Source organism: Hyposmocoma kahamanoa, unplaced genomic scaffold (assembly GCF_003589595.1).
Source record: "Hyposmocoma kahamanoa isolate Upper Pololo Valley unplaced genomic scaffold, ASM358959v1 88, whole genome shotgun sequence".
NCBI classification, from domain to species: Eukaryota; Metazoa; Arthropoda; class Insecta; order Lepidoptera; family Cosmopterigidae; genus Hyposmocoma; species Hyposmocoma kahamanoa.
Genome location: NW_020654466.1, coordinates 1558847 through 1580738, shown reverse-complemented (window position 1 = coordinate 1580738; position 21892 = coordinate 1558847). Strand labels below are relative to the sequence as shown.

At 35.7% G+C, this 21892-nt stretch overlaps 1 protein-coding gene across 1 annotated transcript in view; it reads left to right on the top strand.

Moving 5' to 3' along the window:
* The window catches only part of LOC113235868 (trifunctional purine biosynthetic protein adenosine-3), a 63037-nt gene that overhangs the window by 5631 nt on the left and 35514 nt on the right, over positions 1–21892 (top strand). The window contains exons 2-5 of the mRNA XM_026471789.1: positions 10301–10548; positions 11501–11681; positions 12004–12217; positions 20609–20744. Of these exons, the coding sequence (XP_026327574.1) occupies positions 10301–10548; positions 11501–11681; positions 12004–12217; positions 20609–20744 (779 nt within the window). The remainder of the gene's footprint in view (positions 1–10300; positions 10549–11500; positions 11682–12003; positions 12218–20608; positions 20745–21892) is intronic.

Genomic DNA, 21892 nt, shown 5'->3' with positions numbered 1-21892 from the left:
TAAGCAACTTGTATTTACGCTCGTCGGCACGCACACAAATATACAAATAATGATGCCATGGAATAACATTTCCCTCAAAAGTGGGGAAATTGTATCTTGCTTAACTCATCATTAAGTTAAAGGTGCTTACAGATTTGCTCGATTTTGTCGATCGACAATCTCGATCAGGTGCCTACAGATATGCTCGATTTTGTCGATCGTTACTGTTGATCGACAACATTAAGTGACAGGAATTTTCAAAAATTTATTTTTGGTAATCCTTATGGAAACGGCATTTATATCTGAATACACGAAGGCGGACACGACTTTTCTCATTTCTAAATCCAAGATGGCGGACACGCAAAATGGGAATCGTTTTCGAGGTATTCGAGGTGCTCATCAAGAATATGGCATTTATTTCTAAATCCAAGATGGCGGACACGACTTTTGAAATAAATGCAATATGGGTATCATTTTCGAGGTATTTGGGGGTGCTCATTAGGAATATACCACTTATTTCTAAATTCAAGACGGCGGACATGACTTTTCAAATAATAGCAAGTTGGGTGTCGTTTTAGAGGTATTTGGGGGTGCTCATTAAGAATATGGCACTAATTTCTAAATCCAAGATGGCGGGCACGATTTTTCGAATAATAGCAAGTTGGGTGTCGTTTTCAAGGTATTTGGGGCTGCTCATTCCGAATGTAGCACATATTTCTAAATCCAAGATGGCGAAGAATTAGAAGTCTTGCCCGCTATCTTGTCTTCAGATATACATGCCATTTCCTTATGGTTTACCAAAAATACATTTTTGAAAAACCTACATGCGAGTTTAAGTGCGACTATCGAATTTGAATATATAAATAGCCTGATATTATCTGTGGGTATGTTTACATGAAAAGTACACGATAACAATAAAGAACCTGAACCTGAAAGTTATTTATACACTATTTTGGAGAACTGACGATGACTTTTTAGTCAGTGTTAGTTCCCTGAAATAATTTTAGTTACGAACTTTTGAGTCTGGCCAAGACAATTTTTTAAAATGAGTCTATGATGAACAAGAATAATGATTTTTCACATGAAACTAATGAAGGCAAATACTAAATATATTTCGTAGAAATAGCTAACGTAAATTCCCGACAATGTTGTTGCGGCGGTGTACATTTGTAGAAATTTTGCAACCGTCGCGATATTGCCCAGTGTTGGGCAAAATTTAATTGTTCTGGCAATTAAAGATTGACAATTGATTATTTGTCAATTGCGAAACAGCAATTAACGATTGATCAATTGTTAGTTGCGAGAACCGCAATTAACAATTGATTAATTGTTAATTGCGGTTCTCGCAACTCCAACCGGGCCCCCAACCGGAGCCCCAACCGGGGCCCCCAACCGGCCGGAATTGATTTTAATTGCATATTTAATTGCAATTAAAATCAATTCAATTGAAATCAATTGCAATTAAATTCAATTGCAATTAAAATCAATCGCAATTAAATCAATTGCGACGCGTCGCAATTGATTTAATTGCAATTGATTTCAATTGAATTGATTTTTTAATCTGATTGAATTATTGATTGAAATTTAATTGATTAACGCCCAACACTGATATTGCCTATTCTCAAAAAATTACGTAATATAATTATTTTGAAACAGAATAGCAAAATGGGGAGAAAAAACCCGTTACTTTGCAACATTTTCGTATCTTGGTGCAACGAAATTAATTTTCTGCTTTAGTGAATATTTACATAAAAATACAAGTTGAAACGCGTTACTTCCTTGTGGAATGTGATGTTATTGTCTATTTTATGTTTGTCTGATCTATTTTTAAACCCAATTACCGCACATTTCGTCATTTTCAGCAAAAATCTTTGAGCTGTTCGCGGTACAACTTGACCTTGAGCACTGACTGCCCGCTCGCTCATGTAGGCCTATACGGCGTCCTACAATTTGCCTCACTTAGCGTGTGCGGGCTAGGTTTCTATGCGTTATTATTCTAAGTGGTATGGTAACTTTTATCTGATGTTAGCCCTGTACTCTCGTTCCCCGTCCGACATCCATCCGAAACAATTACTGTCAAATAAATAATACTCGACCAAATTATAAGAAAATGTCAAATGCGCCTTGACAGTAATTGTTTCCGACGGAGAGCAAGGCAGAGTTGTCCTCATTGGGACAGAAGCCAAAACAAAAAAATAAAGTGTAGACCCCTAGCAAAAAGGACAGTCTACCGACTTTCCAACTCTTCAAGAACTTTCAGCAGAACTAGTTTGTTTTTTTTGTTGGTTTACAGATTGTGGATTTTATTGACTTTTTGGAGCACGCTGTTTCTTTACAAAAAAAAAGTCAATTCTTTAAGAAGTTTTTTACTGTAATGCTGAAGTTAACGTTGAGGCTACCGTTGAGGCTACCGTTAATCGTGCGGAGCGCGAAGGGAATTGAGCGTGCCTACAGCTCCGGTACCTATATGGAAAATAGGGAGGGTGCTACACGTGCACCCGGGGCGGCTCATATAAGGCACTTGCTTTACAGAGAACCGGATGAAGTACGCGCAAACGTGCTGATACGGGGTTAGGACCTGACGCAGATGGTCCCTGTGCGAGCTTACTCGCACAGGTTATAGTGCCCTTCTCGTATACCCATAGGGTCGGTAGGGAGGGTCACTATAATCAAAACTAATGTAGAAAGATATGCTAGCTTTGGAACCTGATTAATGTGCTTCTGTGATAAAGTGGCGACCTCTTAACACAACAATGGTGTTGAGACTATAAAATTTCCGTTCTTTTTTGTGAAAACCCGTAACTACTTCGACCAAACAGTGAAAAATAGAGGGACATACTCTGAACAGTATGCATTTGCCAAGTCTCCTCAAATCAATATCTTTATTTACTATGTTCCCAAAAGTAAAGTGTGCCGCACTTACCGATCCAAGATGCATCGTTTTCGGATAAAGGTATTCGAGAATCTTTACTCTGCAGTTGCGGCAGCAAAATGGCTGGATATCCGACGATGCAACCGTGCCCAATTACGTCTGAGCATACAGCTGCTGACACAAAACACTGGAAAACGTTTTGATATGGAAGTTGAGGAAGCAAGAATACAATGAAAAGCACCGATAGTACGTGGTATCTAATTATCTGGTCAATACATATCTTACGACTGACGAAAATGACAGAAAGAAAATCCAGAGAATGTTAATGTTTTCAGTCTGCAATGGGCACATTTTGAACTTCAGTCGATTTGGTGAAAATTAAAAAAGGACCTCATGAATCTCTGTGAATAAAGATATTCCATTAGAAGGTTACGGGTAGAATAGACGAGACCTTTCGATTATTTTGTTCTTCTTGTCGTAAAATTTTTAGCAGAAGAGCTCCTTGTGAAAGAGTTCGTCCAGGGAAGTATTACCATCTTACCTATTTCTGCCGCCAAGCCGTAATTTGAGCAGTACTAAGTTTCGATTTGAAAGAGTAAGGGTGCTGGTGCAATACAGGCACATGGAACTTGTTAAGTTATGTCTCAGAGTGACGGGCGCGGTGGCAATGCCCCTGCCATGGACAAACGTGTCGCTTACCACCAAGTGCACGACTTACACTTAGTCTCGTCTCTTGATATCATAAAAGAAAAGTATCTTATTGGAATAGTATACTAAGTTAAGATTGACATTTTACTTACTTGTTTCCAAAATGGAGTTATTCTTGACTGAGAAGTCGACATCTTGATCCAAGTGCAGGATTTTAAATCTGTTTTTTATATTTTGTTTATAGTTATACTTTTCGTTTTTATTGTAATATTATAAATAGCCGTTTTTGAATGAGAAAGAGCACTAATTTCTAATGAATGGACACTATTTATTTTGTACATTTTCTTTTTGATAGTTTTTTTTTATTACAGTAAGATATATTCTACATATGTTGCTAAAAGTAAGTGTTGATTATTTATGATGATGTTAGTATTATAGGTATATTTATTCTAGTCCCTAAATTGCGCATTGTATTATTGTGAGAATTATATAGCAAATATTACAATAATATGAATGATTTACCGTACCTAAAACGTTTGGAATGTTTAACTCTCATTACCGGATGAAACACTGGTTACTCACAGGTGTCTTAATTTAGGAGAATTGTAGTTCTGTTTTAGATTTTCAAAATTTATTTTTACACTATTTTATTTAATATGAACACATGAGTTATGTATCCTACACATTTCGACATAGTGGAATAAAACATGTAGCAAGTTAAATGTAATGACAAGATTAACGTGTTGGTGTTGGTACAGTTGTTTCCATTCATGATTTACGTTATTTGCATAAGAATAACATATTTAAAATACGAACATCATACTTTAGATATGTCCGACTGGACGGCTTTAGATACTATTTGTGTAAAATTTACCGACTAATTAGGCTTAACATGTTAAGAATGTTCTATTGAGTGCAAACAAGCAGTTCTTATTAACCGGTCAGTCTTTGAGTTAAAAACGCGTGCGTTCCTAAACTTGGCTTTGGCGGGTTTACCGATATGGTATCGATGGTGTTGTAACATTATAAAGGAGAAGTACCGCACATAGTCATTTTTACTTGACATTGGCGAAATCATCGTTTGTTTCGATGGAGCCATAGCATTTAAAATAAGAAGAAGAAGATCGTAGCGATAGCATACACATGGCGTGCTGGTGGAAGGTGGTGTAAGGATTTGCCAATTGCCATAACGTCGCCTTACTTTCTCCAGTATCTTAAAACACAAAGTTACTGAAATGCAAACAATGGATTAAATGGATATACCAATTTTGCAGGTTGATTTCAGATCACATTTGCCATCTTCTGAATAATCACTCTTCATAAGTTACGAGTTGATGAGAAAGTAAGGCATCGATGAGGTACTCGGCAATTGTTGCCCATGTTGCGCCAGACGTAGACTTTCATGGCCCCGAAAGTACTTACTAAACTTACTGAGTAAGCACGTACTTAATACTTACTAAACTACCCAGTTACTTGTGCTTTTACTATTACTATTTTGTAATTATAGTTCAGAGGGTTTATTACTTTAACTGTAATAAGCGGTATGCATTGCCCTGTGGTATATATTATTTATACGCAACGGCGCCGTAAACGCGCATCACCTGCGCGTACGCAGACGCGCTGAAGTGAATCGATTTAAACCAGGGGTTCCCAAACTTATTTTGTCTACTGCCCACTTTGAGAATAAATTATTTTTAGCGCCCACATTTTTTAACCTATTTAAAAACCACCATAGCTTCAAATTAAATTAATTATTGTGAACTATATTAGCGGAGATTAAACATTCATTCTACGAGACTTTTACTATAACCCGCAAGAGTTCACTTGAGACCTGAGCGCAGTAGGTAGTACACAACGGCGCTCAGGTCTCAAGTTAACTCTTACGAGCTACACTGCCAATGAGAATGATTATTGAAACGCAACTTTATAGTATTCAGACAGAGTATCTTTTATTCAAAATAAAACAAACATAATCGATTCTAATTTAAAAACTAATGTGAAGGATGAATCTGATGCTGTTTAATAAGTTTTTTGATATCATGTTCCAATTTACTCAAGAACAGCCGCAAGTCACCACGTTCGGTAACATGCAAACGATTTCTCTTTTTAGTAACCAGCATTGTCACAGCACTAAAACCACGTTCACACAAATATGACGATGGGAATGCTATCAAGAATCGTTGAACGATTGACCACAATCCAGGGTACAATTGCGGGATCGGTGTTTGTAGCCAAAATTCTTGGTAGCCATTTTTGAATTTGATTTTTATTTCCTCGTACGTTGTCAATTCTGTGAGTTCTTCTTCCAGTCGAAGTGATATTGCTATGTTGACATTTGAAAACACCCGGATCCAACACCCAGTCTGGTATTTCCAAGTTCAAAATGTTATCTATATATGGTATGGTGGAGGTTTTCCAAATGTTGGCAGTAGGCAAACAAGTCGTCGTTACTGCAGGATACTGATAAATTCGGAAAATTGTGAAACTCACGTCTGCCCATATTCTTTTTGTGTAGAAGCAGTTTGGCTGCGAAAGCAGCAACGACATTTTTTGTTTTAATTAAATTTAGTTCATCGCCTTGCAGTTGGAGATTCATGTCGTTGAACAATTTATACAGGTCTGTCATGTAAGCTATATCATTCTTTGATGTAATGAGCTTGTTGCGCAATTCTGATCTTTAGTTTCCAAGAACTCTATCACAGAGTCAAACAGGTTGTAAAATCGAGTCAGACAATAGCCTCTTGATAGCCAACGAACTTCAGTATGAAGCAACAAACGGTTGAAATCTTCGTCATTAGTAACACAAAGCTGATGAAATAATCTATCATTCAAAGAGTTGTTACGGATTTTATTGACTACTTTGATGACATATTGCAGTGATTGATATAGTCGTTCACTTAAATTTCTAGTAATCAAATGTTGTCTATGAATAACGCAATGTACAGCAAGGACATCTGGAATTTTATTTTTTAAGTATGCTATGAAGCCTTTATGGCACTCTGAATTAGCCGGAGCGCCATCCGCAGCAACTGATATAATATTTTTCAAGGGAATCTCTTTCTCATCACAAAACTTTTCCAATGTATTGAATATGGTTTCGCCTTTTGTATCGGTCTCTAAATTTCTAGCAAACAATAGTTCTTCACATATTTTCTCATCTTTAATAAACTTCACGTTTGCCTGTCATGTATAAAAAAAAAAAAAAAAAAAAAAGAGCATCAATGCTTCATTAGTTGGTAAAGTGGACTTATCGAGCTGACTTTTGAGAATTGACTAGTCCTTAGATTATTGCACAATCATTCTTCAATGTTTTCAGCCATTTCATTAATTCGTCTTTGCACAGAATTATTACTCAAAGGAATTTTTCGGATAATATCTGCGGCCGGTTTATGAAGCACAGTAGTTATTACTTCCTTTATTGCTGGCAAAATTAACTCTTGTCCGATGTTGTGTGGTTTGCCTTTTTGAGCAATTAACAAAGAGAGAGATATTGTACGACGCTCGAAATCCGTCGTCATCTTGCTTAGCAACCGCCGAAAAGAGTTTTGCTACACTTGGCTGAGTATTATGCTTCTTCTCGAGGTCTTGAAAATATGCTAAATTCTTGTCTTTCTTATCTGGATGCATTTTATTCAAATGATCTTGCAGTCTTGAAGGCTTCATTGCTTCATTCGAAAATGTATTTAGCCATAGAAGGCACAAAGGCGACGATGGGTTTGTGGGATTTTCAATGAATCCGAATTTAATATATTCCGCACAGTATTGTCGTCTCTTCTTTTTTACTTCCGACATTGCTCCGTTTTGAGAAATACGTAAGTAAGTGTTGAACTTGAGTACTGCTTATCTATTACACGCGAGACTGCAAATGAAAATAAAATAAATATTACGTTGTTTCTATAGGATTGCATAAGCAGCACACACCGGCAGGAATAAGACAAACATGCATAAACTGCATAAACTCGTTTATTTCATTCGACGCTCAATCGTACTCAACAAGTAAGAACAAGTATTCTATAAACCAGCCGATTGATACAGGAACGCACAAATCCCATTATTTAACTAGTTAAAACATGATTGCCCGCGGTATATCATCTACGAAAATTACCTACCTAGGAACACTAATAACTATTAAAATGCGAAACAGTGTCTGTTGCCTTTTTATTTGTTTGTTTGTATCTACTTTCATTTCGAAACAGAGCGACCGATTGACATGATTTTTATTTTATTTATTCAATAAAACAGGACAGATATATGAACTACACGGAGAGAAATATCGCACTGAGTTAGTTTGAGCAATCTCTTAATTAATATTAGTTCACAAGTTGTAGTCGAGAGCTCAGTCGGTGTCTAAGGGTCGTATTCTAGAACTACTCAATGCTCAAGTCAGGATTTGAGTATGGTTTAAAGCACTCGAAATCATACTCAAGTCCCTGCCATTAGGGTCGTATTTCCAGTGCTTGTGTTGCCAGTGCAATCGTGACTTGAAAATTGAGTAGAGTTCTGGAATACGACCCTAAGAGTCTTTCTAGATTAAATTACAAATCTTCCCCTAAGCCTATACACAACGCCCCCATTTTTTTTCTGGGTCTATTACCGCCCTTTAGGCCTGCAGCGCCCACAAGGAGGCGTTGTCGCCCACTTTGGAAAAGGCTGATTTAAACGCACGCAAACATCGCGTTATAAGCAAGAAGCTTATATATACACCACTGGAGTTTACACTTAGAATTTAATGTAGTCGCTTCATTTTAAAAATTAACTGAAATTAACAAACAAACAAAAAATTCTCTTTTATCAAAATGTCGGCGGCGCGTATAAAATACGCCGTGTACATAGACTCTTTGATCCGAAAAAATAGTTTCATTTCCAATATATACTAATCACGAAAACCTAAGATCTCGATATTTACTATAGTAGTCGCCACGCTTAGAATTTAAACATAACGTTACGTCTATTAGCAACAGTATTATAATAGGGGGTAATAGGTAAGACCGAAACAGAGCTTTTGTAGCACATAAGGAATACTGGTGGAATTACAGGCACATGAGACTTATCAACTTATGTCTCAGTGACGGGCGCAGTGGCGGTGCCCCCAGATAGTTATGATTGAAAGCTCTGAGTTACTGCAACTGTTATGGGCAGGCGTGTGGCTTACCAGACGCATGCCTTGTTGGTCCCGTCACTTAGTATTATAAAAAAAATACATTCGAGCAATTTGTAGAATTCCTTTGGATGAAAAATGCAGTTCCTTGTTTCAGAGCCTTTGTTTAACTAACATCATTATATTTATACCTATACAAAATTTGTATTTTTGTATGAAAACACTCATTTGTTAGAAAGCCAGTGATGTGAACACTGGGTTTCCCACGTGACTGCGAATGCCGATTACGCGAATCACGATAGAGCGAAAACGTGATCGTGACCTATAAATTTAAAAAAAAATTAAAATTCTTTTATTTCGGACAACGAGTTCCATAATTTGTTAATAATAATAAAAAGAAAAGTGCTTATAAATTAGTGTTAGTAAATTCAATTTTTATTTACATTAATTTTCAAATCACCTTTCTCATGAAGCGTTGCCACATGGGAGAGGTAATCCTACCAACCACAGTTTGTAGGATGCTGTTGGGACTGTCCCGCACTCTGCGCATCAGGGATGCCGTCTTTTTCCGGAGGATGGCAGCAAAACCATCCGTCTCATACTCTGCAAACATCCCCGATGCGCTGCAGAAACGAGGCAGTCCCAACATCATCCTAAAAATATTATTGTACTGTACACGTAGGGTCTCCAGCGACCGTTTGGTGTAGTCAACCCATAGGCTCCCTGTGTAGAAACCTGTGTTATTTCTACTTCTTCTGTATACCGAGAAAACCTACGGATCAACATATTACCTCTTACCGCTAGAACCCTACGCTCTCTTTCAATGTCGGCATTGTCCTTAAGGTCGTCGGTAATGCAATGACCTAGATATTTGAAAGAAGTTACTCTTTTAATGTTCATGCCGTTAAGGGTTAGTTCTAGGAACTCTTTAAGATTATTACCGGCGGCCTTAAAAACAATGTACATATAATGCATGACGTTTATAAAGCATGACGGCTTGTTTTCACGAATGGTCAGTTGCGGGAAGGTTTAAAAGTTCAGTTCAGTGGTTCATTTACGCTTATTATGATAGCACGTAGACAGATTTGCGAGAACTGGAATGCGCGAATGGTTAATTCTACGATGGTGCATTTGCTTCACGCAAGTTTTAGTTTAGATGTCTATAGTCTGGAATGCTTTTTCATTCATTTAAATAGGAAGGGAAGTTGATAATTGGTAACATTTTTGTTTCAATTAATCGATGTCGTATTCTCGATCACAATTGTCACAACTCTTTTTCCATTTTTTATTTAAATCAGTAAAGTCGAAATTACGAACAAAATATAGTTTTTCTCAACATTAGATTTGGGGTATTCTCAGCTGATTTAAACTTCCTCATTGTTTTGTTACGAAACCCTGAAACTGTTAGGCGATGATACATACCTATAGTGTGAATAATGGTGTATCAACGATGGGTTATTTATTTTCATAAGTTTACGTTTGTGTTGCGTGACCAGATTAAATAAAAGATTATTGTACAGGCAAAACATCACATTGGAATATGATTGAACGTAGCCATAAATATACGACATTTATGTTTACCGCTTGTTCATCCATTCACAGACCTTTGCTAAATGGTACACGAACCATGAATATCATATTTTCCAACCATAACAATGTAAATTTAAGACACATAATCCTAAACAGTTGTTCCCAATTCACAGAATCTCGCAAAATGGTGCAAAGAACACAGCATTGATCTGGTCGTCGTTGGTCCAGAAGATCCTCTTGCCAATGGTATCGTAAATGGACTCCAAGCTTTTGGTATAAAGTGCTTCGGGCCAAATAAAGCCGGGGCTCAGATTGAAGCCAGTAAGGACTATTCAAAGAAATTCATGAGCAAATATCAACTGCCTACTGCAAGATACCAGTCGTTCACCGATGCTAAAGCTGCCAAGGAGTTTATTAACACGTAAGTTATAAAAGATTGATTAAATAATTCAGTATAGGTATAGGATTTTTATGTATAATATCGAATTTCTCACTTGATTTTACTGTACATCCCTCACACTCGTAAAACGTAATGCCCAAACCTTGAAAGTTGTCAGCCATATTAATTAAAAAACGCTTTCTTAAAATCTCTATCTCTCAAAGTGTATACTTGTACTCATGACCTGAATAAACGATAAGAAGGCCTTGCCTTATCGTTTACGTTGATTTATATTTAAAGAAATGTAGATCAGTGTCGGTTATTTGTTTTTAACACGTCCTTTGGAGCTTTGGAGCCTTGGAGCCGTTAGCATATTTTAATAAGTCCTTTTATTATTTGTTATCTTCATTGCCAATTTGAATTTACACTTTGAACTTGTTTTTATAGACTTCTGAACTCAGTTTATCTAATCTTTTGTTAATTGCTTCATTTATTAAAAATAGTTGACCGAATAAAGAAAATTTTGTCTTCTTGTTTATGGTTGTTGTTTTAAAACATTATCGTCTACATCAAGTTGCACTTATAATGAACAATAATTTAGAAACTCTTCTATACCAATGTAATTCTATTCATAAGTCTTAAAAAATTCTACTCTCCCAATTAACATTGGTCACCTGCAATATCCAAAGTAGTATGAGTATTATTCTTCACTCAAAATACTGATTTTGACTACTACTATCTGACTACTGTCAGATGGCTTGACGTGGATTAAAGACCAGCGTTAAAGTTTGCGGCTGCTAGTTCTCTTACCGTGTTTTACTTCCCGATGGCAATACTTTAACGTTACACTAAGCGTTAGCTAATCCCAGAGCAAGGCAAATTCGCTGGTGGTTGGTGTCATTAATTTGCGTTCAATTGAGTACCAATTTACATTAGTACTTCTTATTCTAGGTAAAGGCAAAGTCGTTCTCTTTATCTTTAATTTATTTTCTAGTGCACCCTACCCAGCGTTAGTAGTGAAAGCTTCAGGACTTGCCGCCGGAAAGGGTGTCGTAGTAGCATCCACCAAGGAAGAGGCCTGCCAAGCAGTTGATGACATCCTTACTGATGCCAAATATGGCTCTGCTGGAGAGACCGTGGTAATTGAAGAAGTGTTGGAAGGAGATGAAGTCTCGGTGAGTATGATTTTATGGAATATTTTGCAGGTCACAAAGAACGATTCTGGGCCACTCACTACTTTATGTTAATTTGAAGGGTGTGCCGCTTGGGACGATACTGGGTCTACTAGAATATGTGAATCTGGCCTATGAAATTTGTATGTACGGCTTTTAGTAAGACGTTTCTTGTTTAGCGATAGAATTGTTAACTAACGAAAATAATGACTAGATTTTCTGTTACAAAGTCACATTATGTTTATGCTTGTTCAGCAAAATCATAATAATTCCGTGTAATCTTTATGTGTCAAACGTCGTTGATAAAGCTCATACCTTTCCCAAGGTCCTGGCATTTACCGACGGCGAAACTGTATCATTAATGCCCCCCGCACAAGACCACAAACGCATAGGCGATGGCGACACTGGGCCCAACACTGGCGGAATGGGAGCTTATGCCCCATGTCCTTTGATAACACGGGACCAGCTAGCTGATGTTCAAGACCAGGTTTTGCAACGAGCTATTGATGGCTTGAAGGCTGAAGGCATCAAATATGTTGGTGAGTTTGTACTTTATTTAACATTTGTTCAATTCCGACGATAAAGAACGTCGTTGTCTATCTGTGTGTTCGTTTGTGGCATTTTAGTTCCTGGATGAATGAAACGAAATTACTGCGGTGGCTTTTGTTTGAAAGCTGCATTATCCGAGTATAACCGTTGCAATCGTCCTCAGACTTTTTAGCTTTTCCTGTTTGTGACAAGAAAAACCGAAGAAATTTCACGCCTCTTGAAAACCGTGTGAAGTCCCCAACTAGTATGGCGTAATTCCTCTTTGTTGAACTCTTGACCTTTGACAATGTAATCTCGCAAATATTCAGACGGGCCGTCAGATGAAAAGCGATTATCGCCTACAGACAATCGCCGCTTATAGACATTTGCTATGCTAGTGAAAAATCCTTAATATCACAAATGTATTGCCGGCCGTGGACACGTCTTAAGTCTTTTGTGCGTGCGACTGTGTTCGCTCTTACTACTCCTCCATCCGGAAAACAACAGCGCTATTTTTGGTAGAAATAAGTAGGGCGGTAGTACAAGATCAAGGGCACGTCAAGATTGATACTTAAAATTTTAATTGAACTCTATGATGCTTGCGATAAGGACGGTTCAAAGAGTCAAGCTTCTGCTCTTGACTGTACGTACCTAGGTGTCCAGAGAATGTTACGTTTGAAAATTTAATTATTTACATAATAATTTCGTAAAATTGTGTAAATAAATTCGTATGATACTTTGAATGAGTTTAGAGGAGTGCCACAAGGGTCGGTTTTGGGTCCCTGACGAAACCATAGATAAATATTTTAAAAATTACAGTGAATTTCAAATCGATTACGTAAAACTGATAACGGTAGATTCCTTGTGGGGTAGCAAACATTGAACTTGCGGGTCAAACATTATCGCCTCCGCATTGTATGAAATGTTTCATTACTTTATTTGTGCTCTAGTAACAATTGCCAATGATGAAACTACGTATTTGTCACTTGTCAACAGTCTTTATCTTTAAAAATGTGATCATATAATAATAAAATGTTTTGTGTAACTTACTTTGATAATTTATTAGACATAACTAAAAGTTCGGTCGTACATAAGAATGATATCTTATTGTGCTGTACACTAAAACTTTCTCAGAGATTTCAAATTCATTACATCAGTGGAAGAGACATAAAATTTTTTTGAGCAGATTTTGAGAAACTTACCCACGTACATATGAAAATTAAATTACTTTTAAATACATGAATGAATATGAACTAATGAAATGTCAACCGTGACCATGGGACCTGTAAAGGGCCCGAAACGTCGGTTTGTTTGAAAAAACAAATATACGCGATTTAAATCCGGAAAAATAGTTTCATTTCCTAATGAAATGTCTTTGAGGTTTTCTGTTGTGTATGTCATTACATAACACAGTTTCAATAAAAGTAAAAAAATTTTTGGGAAACTTGATCAATTACATTTAAAAAAAGGAACGTGTCACAAGACATATGAGCCGTTTGGCTGGTGCCAGATATAACTAAATCGTACTTGATATGAAAAAAAAATAGTTGTGTTTCGTGAGAAATTTGTTTTTAACCGACTTCAAAAAAGGAGGAGGTTCTCAATTCTTCTGTATGTTTTTTTTTGTATATAAGTTACGCGATAACTCCGCCATTTGTGAACCAATTTTGATGATTCTTTGAGGTCGGTTTTTTTAACCGGAGGTTAGGTTATTTACTTCATTTTTGAATAAATTTGTCAGTTTGTTTTTTTTTGTTTGTAAGTTTCTCGGACATTTTACAGGTCACTTTTAGGTCAGGTTTACTTGTTGTAGTAGAAAGAAAGAAAGAAAGAAAATATTTTGACACTACAAAAGAATACAATGGCACCACAAAAGAAAAAAAAGAAACAAAACAAAAGAAAGAGAAAAATATTTCAATCATAGTATGTGACTAAAATATTTTAATCATAGTCACATAATCAAAAAATCACACGTAAGACTCTGATACATAATTACAAAATAAAAAATTAATAATAAAAAAGTTTTATAAATAATAAATATAATAATAATAAATTTTAATTTAAAAAAATACATCGTTCATATGTATAAGCACACTAAGCGCCCAGTTGCACGACGCGTACGTTATCGCGCGGCCGCCGCGCGACGACCGCCCAGTTACCACGCTTTCACGTCCATTAATGGCGAATCTAAGTTCTATTTACTAGGCAACAACATTTAAATTCCTAGGAATAATACAACCGCGTGGTCGCTGCCGTGTAGACCAAACACCAGGCTCGCCCGCGCGCTCAAATCTCTAATATAAACGTAAAAACTAAATAAATAGAACGTATTTTGCCATGACAGGAGCACGCGATCGCGGCGGCCGCGTGGCATGAGCGCGATGAAATTCACGTCGAATAAACACGCCTAAATATAAAAATTATGCTCTGGTAACAAAGAGGTCAGTAACTCAGTATATGCTGGAAAGCGCTGATTTTCAATTAGAACCCTGACTGACTTATGTAACTATATTACTGATGGTGCGGCGTAGTAGTCGTAACTATGTAAGTGGTAAATATGTGATGGTAAGATTAATGTTTCATATTTCATCTTGGTATGATATACTATACCATACTACTTACTAAACTCATTACGCAGTTAGGCAACTACATATTTTTGTCCTTAATTGCTCAATTAACCACGTATTAGAGAATATTTTATTCCTTGTTAGTATTGTGAATAATTGCCTAATCACTTTAACGAATTGTAAAACACGGGAATGTGTGTGTAAGTGGATGCTAGGACGTTAGATGAGGGAAACGGTTTTTCTTAAATTCAATATGGCTTCATAGAACACACAGAGTAGTGTAGATAAAAAATAGAAAACGAAATTTAAAAATTTGTTCAAGGTACGAAACACAGGAATATCATAATCAAAGTAAAAGTCATTTATTTACTGGAATACATTTAACAAGATCTTACTGTATAATTATTAAAATTACAGCATTCAACCTATATAGGTGTGAAAATTTGGTTATATTAAATACAATGTCTAGAATTGTATATGTTAGTATTTCATGTCTTAAATTCTAAGGATTCTCTGATTGTATAATAATAATCTCAGTACAGAGTACTAAAAAAACCGACCTCAAAAGTACGTGGAATTATATTTGTTAAGTTTCATTGAAATATCCCCTAGTTCGCCACTATACAGGACTTGACACTGGAGATAATAAAAATAGGTTCTCACTACGACACTACTCAAAGTATATCGAGAGAAAAACGCCTTGAATTGGAGAAATAGCAAAATCCACTAAATGATTGCTAAAAGTAATTGCTCCTAAATTAAAGTTAGGCGCTATAAAAATGAATCTTCATGCGTAAACAGCCACCCTTTGAGGTGGATGATTTTCTTCAAAATGAAATGGGACCACTATGGAAGTACCCCCTTTCCAACAAAAAAAGAATCATGAAAATCGGTTCACAAATACCGGAGTTATCGCGTAACATACATACAAAAAAAAAATACAAAAAAAAAAGAACATACAGTGGAATTGAGAACCTCCTCCTTTTTTGAAGTCGGTTAAAAACAGTGGTCCATTAGCCAAACCGACAAGACGTTTTTAAAATCGTGACCCCCCTTAACTGTTTTACGTGGTTCGGTAAATGATTGTATACTTTAATAGACATATTAAATGAGTTTCTCTTATCAATAAAAAAAAAAAATTAAGCAAGGAGGTTGACACAAAAGATTAATTATGTTGGCTCTAGTTTGTCGCTGTAATACATCACCACGTTTTTTAAAGTAGCGTGTGTGGTTATCTACAAGTGAGCAGATATCTCTAATATACATACCCATAATTACTATATATAGTGGTTAGATTGGTCTGGACAAGGTAGCTGCCTCTTCTTGGATCCCTCACATACTTATAAATGCATAAACTGAAATATGTGTAGGTAGTAGAAATAACACGTGTACTTATGACATCAAGCATAGATATGAACTCTACATAATAACAGTATATTACATCAATACGTTGATCTTGAACGTCAATTAATTTGTTTACGACATCTGGGTCAGATATAGAGCTCTCCTTTACTAGCTTTAATGTAATTATAGACCTGTCTCTGTGCTACTTTGATTACTGTACAATCTTACTGCCGGTTACGGAATGTTCTCGAAATAGGGAGATTATTGTTAGATAAATGTAATTAACTAAATAAATAAAATGTTTGTATTTCAAATTTTATATATATCGTTGACGAAGTTTCCCCATTATTTAAATTTATGTTTGTGTTGGGAAACCCTCGCAATTCCGTTAAGTTTACATTGAGAACTTATGGCGAATCAATGGGTTAGCTATGGTAATTACTTATATCAAAGAATGTTTGATATTTAGTAAGTGTTTAATGCACTGAGAGTATAAATATATACATACTATTACGTGTGTCTCCCACAGGGATAATCAGAGACCATAATCATCCCTTGACCTGTTTAGCCTACTCCATCAGTGATCGCATCAGTCTCGTCATACATTCGACATTCTTTAAGGACTTATCTCCATTTGATCGAGATATATATGTCTAGGTCTACCTCGTTTCCAGCCACATTTACTGTGTTATTGCTATCGTCAACCTTGTAAGATCCATCATTTCTACATGACCAGATCGTTCATCATTCAAGCATTCCTATTTTAATCCTGGTCACCACGTTGCCGTCATCTTTTACAGCACATCACTATCTTACTACACCGCAACTCACATTGAACTTAAATCAAATCAACAAATCTAAACCTGCACGTTGTTGATGGTGATCATAGAAAATTCTGAAATGTATATTTTTATCAAGATGTTTCTCATCTCAAACCGAATAGTTTATTTGTTAAATACGAACTAATTTATAAAAGTTTAAGTTAATTATTGTAAAAGTACCGTCTTACTGCTAGAAACGGATTTTATCTAAATGCAAAGAAAGGCAAAGAATTTAAAAACTGTAATGTTTAAGGACTGTAAACATAAAAAGCGGTTGGTTGGTGTAGTGATCCCTGGGGTACACTCGATTTGAATTAGAGTTTTTATTACATATTCTGACTTAAAAGTAAGTTCTGTGCATAAATACTGTGTTTTTTATTTGTCATAAAGTGTAGGAGGTAAACATTGCAATGTGATCAATTTAGTACAAAAAGAGACAATATCCACTGTATAAAAAGCTTTTACTAGAAACAGGAGTTTCTTACATTAATCTAACTAAACCATATAAATAAAATATGTATATGAACATTACTAAATACATATAAAAATAAAATAATAAGCAGAGGAACGTGCGATGTCAATTAATGCATCAATTTAATTTGTTTATTACATCGTAAATTTTACTATATCATGTCTTGTGTATTGATATGAAATAGATACGTTCTCTGTTATATTGCTATAATGGGCATTTGGCTGTTATACTCTCTCCTATGATTTTATGAAATTATGATAGTTAACTTTGAGTTATAGTTAGACTTTAAACTTCCTCAGTAACTTTATCAATACGATGTCTACCCTTAGAATAGACTACTATGTTAAACGAGATTGTTTTAAAATTTCAATTTGTAGTTTACTTGTACGTTAATGCAACTGATGGTTAATAATCTATACTGGGTGATCTTTTCTATATTCACATAATATTAGGGGGATGATCCTACTTTTCCATACGAACAACTTTTGTTATAGGGGGGATCCTTTGAAATCGCCTAAAATATCTGCTGGTTTGTTCTAAATTTGTCCAAACTATGGGACAGCTGTTTTTCTTCTTGATTTGTGGAAGATCAATTTCCTTTAAGACAACAACTTCTCTGAATCTCCTAACTCCTACCTACCTACCTTCTACCAGTGGTAGCCTGGTTCCTTTAACAATAATAATAATATCAACATAGCCTCGCACTAGGTAAAACACACAGACAACTACAAATTACACTGAAATTCACTAGATAAATAAATGTAGGCCATACAAATATTTCTCTCGGCCCGGGAATCGAACCTGGGACCTCTGCGTGGCAGTCCGGCATGATAACCGGTCACAGAGGCAGGTTTTTGTGTTTTTTGTTTGTTTGTTTGCTTGCTTTGTTTTAATTTTCAATTGAGGGGTTTGAATTGTAGCGAAATTTGTGGTGTCTTTTCTGTGGGGCAACTCAGTAGTCTTAGAAAGAGCTTTTAAGGTCCGGAAGAAATATATACGAGCGATTTGCAGTGCGTGGTTCGATGACAGTTGCAAACTATTATACAAAACGCGAAACTATGCTAAGCTATGCTGCGGCTTCTCTGGCATGTTTGCCGTAAATAGAGTAGATGATTTTTTCGCCATAATACGATAGAGACATTGATCTTTTCAAATGATGGTGAACGATTCGGCCAATATAATTGTAAGGAGAGTATGCGATACGTGCTATTTGTTAAGCGAACACTCCATTTTTAAAATATAAATTAATTAATTATAATTATACTAATGTAATTCTTAATTATTTACTTCATTAATAATAATAATATTCTATTAATAAAATTCAATTTAATTGTTATGTAATGTAATCTAATGAGTATTGCTAAATTTATTAATGGGTGTATACCTAAATAAAGAAACATTTTATTTTATTTAAACGTATTACTTGCCGTGCATGTACATTAGGGATATCTGCGTATTTGTCAACTCTCATCCTCAATATTTTAAAACGCGTGTGTAGTCATTCAAAGGCAAACTAGAGCAAAAATTATGAATCTTTTATACGAACCTCGTTGCCATAAAGTAATTTATAAGAATATCTGCTTCAACATGTGTATAATTATTTTCAATAAATTACCAAGCGAAATTGAATTATTACAAGGACAAAGTTTAATACTTTTAAATTACAATTGACAAAATGGCTTTTTTGACACATTGCTTCTATAGTAATTTATATATTCTAAGTATTCTTTACTTAGAATATATAAATTCATTACATTAATTTGAAACTGTGGAGACTAAACATTAAATCCCATTAATATTTGCATATCTGCTTGCAGGTTGAAAAAAATGTACCTAATTTTACTTAGGACCTATGTAGTTACTGTATTCTGGCAAATAAACGTATTCTATTCTATTAAATGCACGAAGATTAAGACTGATATGCGATTACTTCACGTTCATAATATGTAGAAGTACACTGTTAACATACCATTTGAAATGTTTCGTTTTGAATTTTACTAGTAACTTGTTATTATGATATATTTTAAAGGCCTTTTCCTTACTGCAATCGCTTCTGACCGTGCCTTCAGTGGGGATTTTGGGAATATAATATTCCCTCACAACCAAATAAATCAAATCAACAGTTTGAAATTAACGGACTAGCAAAGTGTCTACTTTTTTCTTTTTCATGTATTTGTAATGTCGGAATAGATAGTCTTGCGCGGTGGGGATATCTGGAAATATTTTCCTGAAGTCCCCACCAGGCGAGGACGGTCAAGTGAAATTTCAGTAATGATCCATGAAATTGGTAAAGCACCTAAAGCATTTCCAATTTGTACATTGTGGACTTGAAAATTAATCTATATCCATCTGACAATAAGATCATTGTGTCACTATCTCAAAGTCACATGACGTCACCATTAACGCAAGTCAATACCCTCTGACCTGTAAACAAGTTATCTTGGAGATAATTCGAGGCAAATATGGCTTTACCGTTTGGCTTATATAAATTCGGAACAATTTTGTTCGGATATCCTGAAATTCTTGTGTTACAATCATTGACTTACAAATAAATGGACGACGGGTCTAATACAAAAACCACGAAAAAATGTCCCAAGTCAATCTATTTAAACGTAGTGACATGTAAAGGAATATGAAAAAGCTAAAACGTTGAATTTACATTGTAATGTCATCGCAGCACTGTCTAATTTTGCTTGCTTCGCTGTCAGTCGAACAAACGAAGACTAAAGCGTGAATGACGCTCTGTATACGATTTTAACGCCCTATTAGTTCGGACACTTTTTAACGCGGACCCGACGTCCATATAATTGTAAGTCAATGGTTACAATAATGTAATTATTACTCCACTGGAGTTTACATTTAGAATTTCATGTAGTTGCTTTATTTCAAATACTAACTGGAATTAACAAACAAAACTAAAATTATAACTATCTCTTATCAAAATGCTCAATACAAGCGCGCGATCATAGCGCGTATACGCGCAGATTACGTGCGTTTACGACGTGTATAAAATACGCCGAGTGCATATTCTCTGAGCGTCAATTTCAAAACTCTTAGACCCTAAACGGCACAATTATTGTCATTTGACATGTATAGAAAGATTTCACGAAAAGAGTTATTCAAAGTGTCACAACATGGCAAACGCCGTCCCCAGATAACTGTTCAGTAAATAGACGATCTATCATACAATGTTTACAGGTGTCCTGTACGCCGGCCTGATGGTAACCAAATCAGGCCCTATGGTCCTGGAATTCAACTGCCGATTCGGTGACCCTGAAACCCAAGTTCTGATGACGCTACTCGAGTCCGACCTTTATACAATTATGAAGGTATTGTATACCTTAATTTATTTACATATTGTGATAGATAATATAGGCACATTCAAGCATGCGTAAGCAAATAGATGAAACTCGTTAGAGTAAATAAACTTTTCCCTTGACTACCGACTATGGTACTACTATATCATTAGCTTCCAGTAAGCATTAACGCAAATAATTTCCATGCAGAGTACTAACTACTGAGGTACCATCGTTCCAACAAAAAAATTAAACATCAAAATTGGTTCTCAAAATTATCGCGGAACATACATACAAAAAAACATGCAGTCGAACTGCGAACCTCCTCCTTTTTAAAGTCAGCTAAAAAAATACAAAACTCGTTAGCGTAGGTAAACATTTCCCTTGACTACTGTAGTACTATATCATTAGCTTCCAGTAAGCATTAAAACAAAACAAAAAAACTCGCTAGAGTAAATAAACTTTTCTCTTGTCTAATGACTACGGTGCTACTATAGGTAGCATTACCTTCCAGCAGGCGTTAAAACAAAAAAAAGACATTATCTTTTTTTTGTCTAGCGCAAAAAAAAACTCTGGAGAGTAAATAACACTTTCTTTTATCTACCAACTACAGCTGTACTATAGCTACAGTTTCCAATTATGTATTAGCGCAAATAACCTTGCAAAAGATTAGAAAGTTTTCTCGTGTCCATCGACTATTAGTGTGCACGATGGTCATGCTCGTGCCTGTAGAGATAACTAAGATGACGTAATTTTTAGAGCAAAGTGACAACTTCGATAAAACGTATCTTTTGTCTCTATGCTCATACTAAGTGTATTTGATTACGTCTCTCTTCCGTGTATCATTTAATTTGTCCTTTGGTAATTAATAATCATAATTTTTTTTATAAAAAGAACTGACCTCGAAAGTTCGTGGTATTACATCTATTTGTCAAGTTTTATGTTACCGAAAATCGATTACCCTCTTTCCGACAAAAAAGAATCATAAAAATCTGATCACGCGTAAAAATACAAAAAAAAATACAGTCAAATTAAGAACCTCATCCTTTTTTGAAGTTGGTTAACAATTGCAGCCAGTTGCGCTAACAATTTAAGGTTTTATATGGTATGTCGCTTCTAGTACAAATACAGAAACCGGTATTACTCGGTACGGCACGTATCATCCGCGGGTACTGAACTTGAGTCC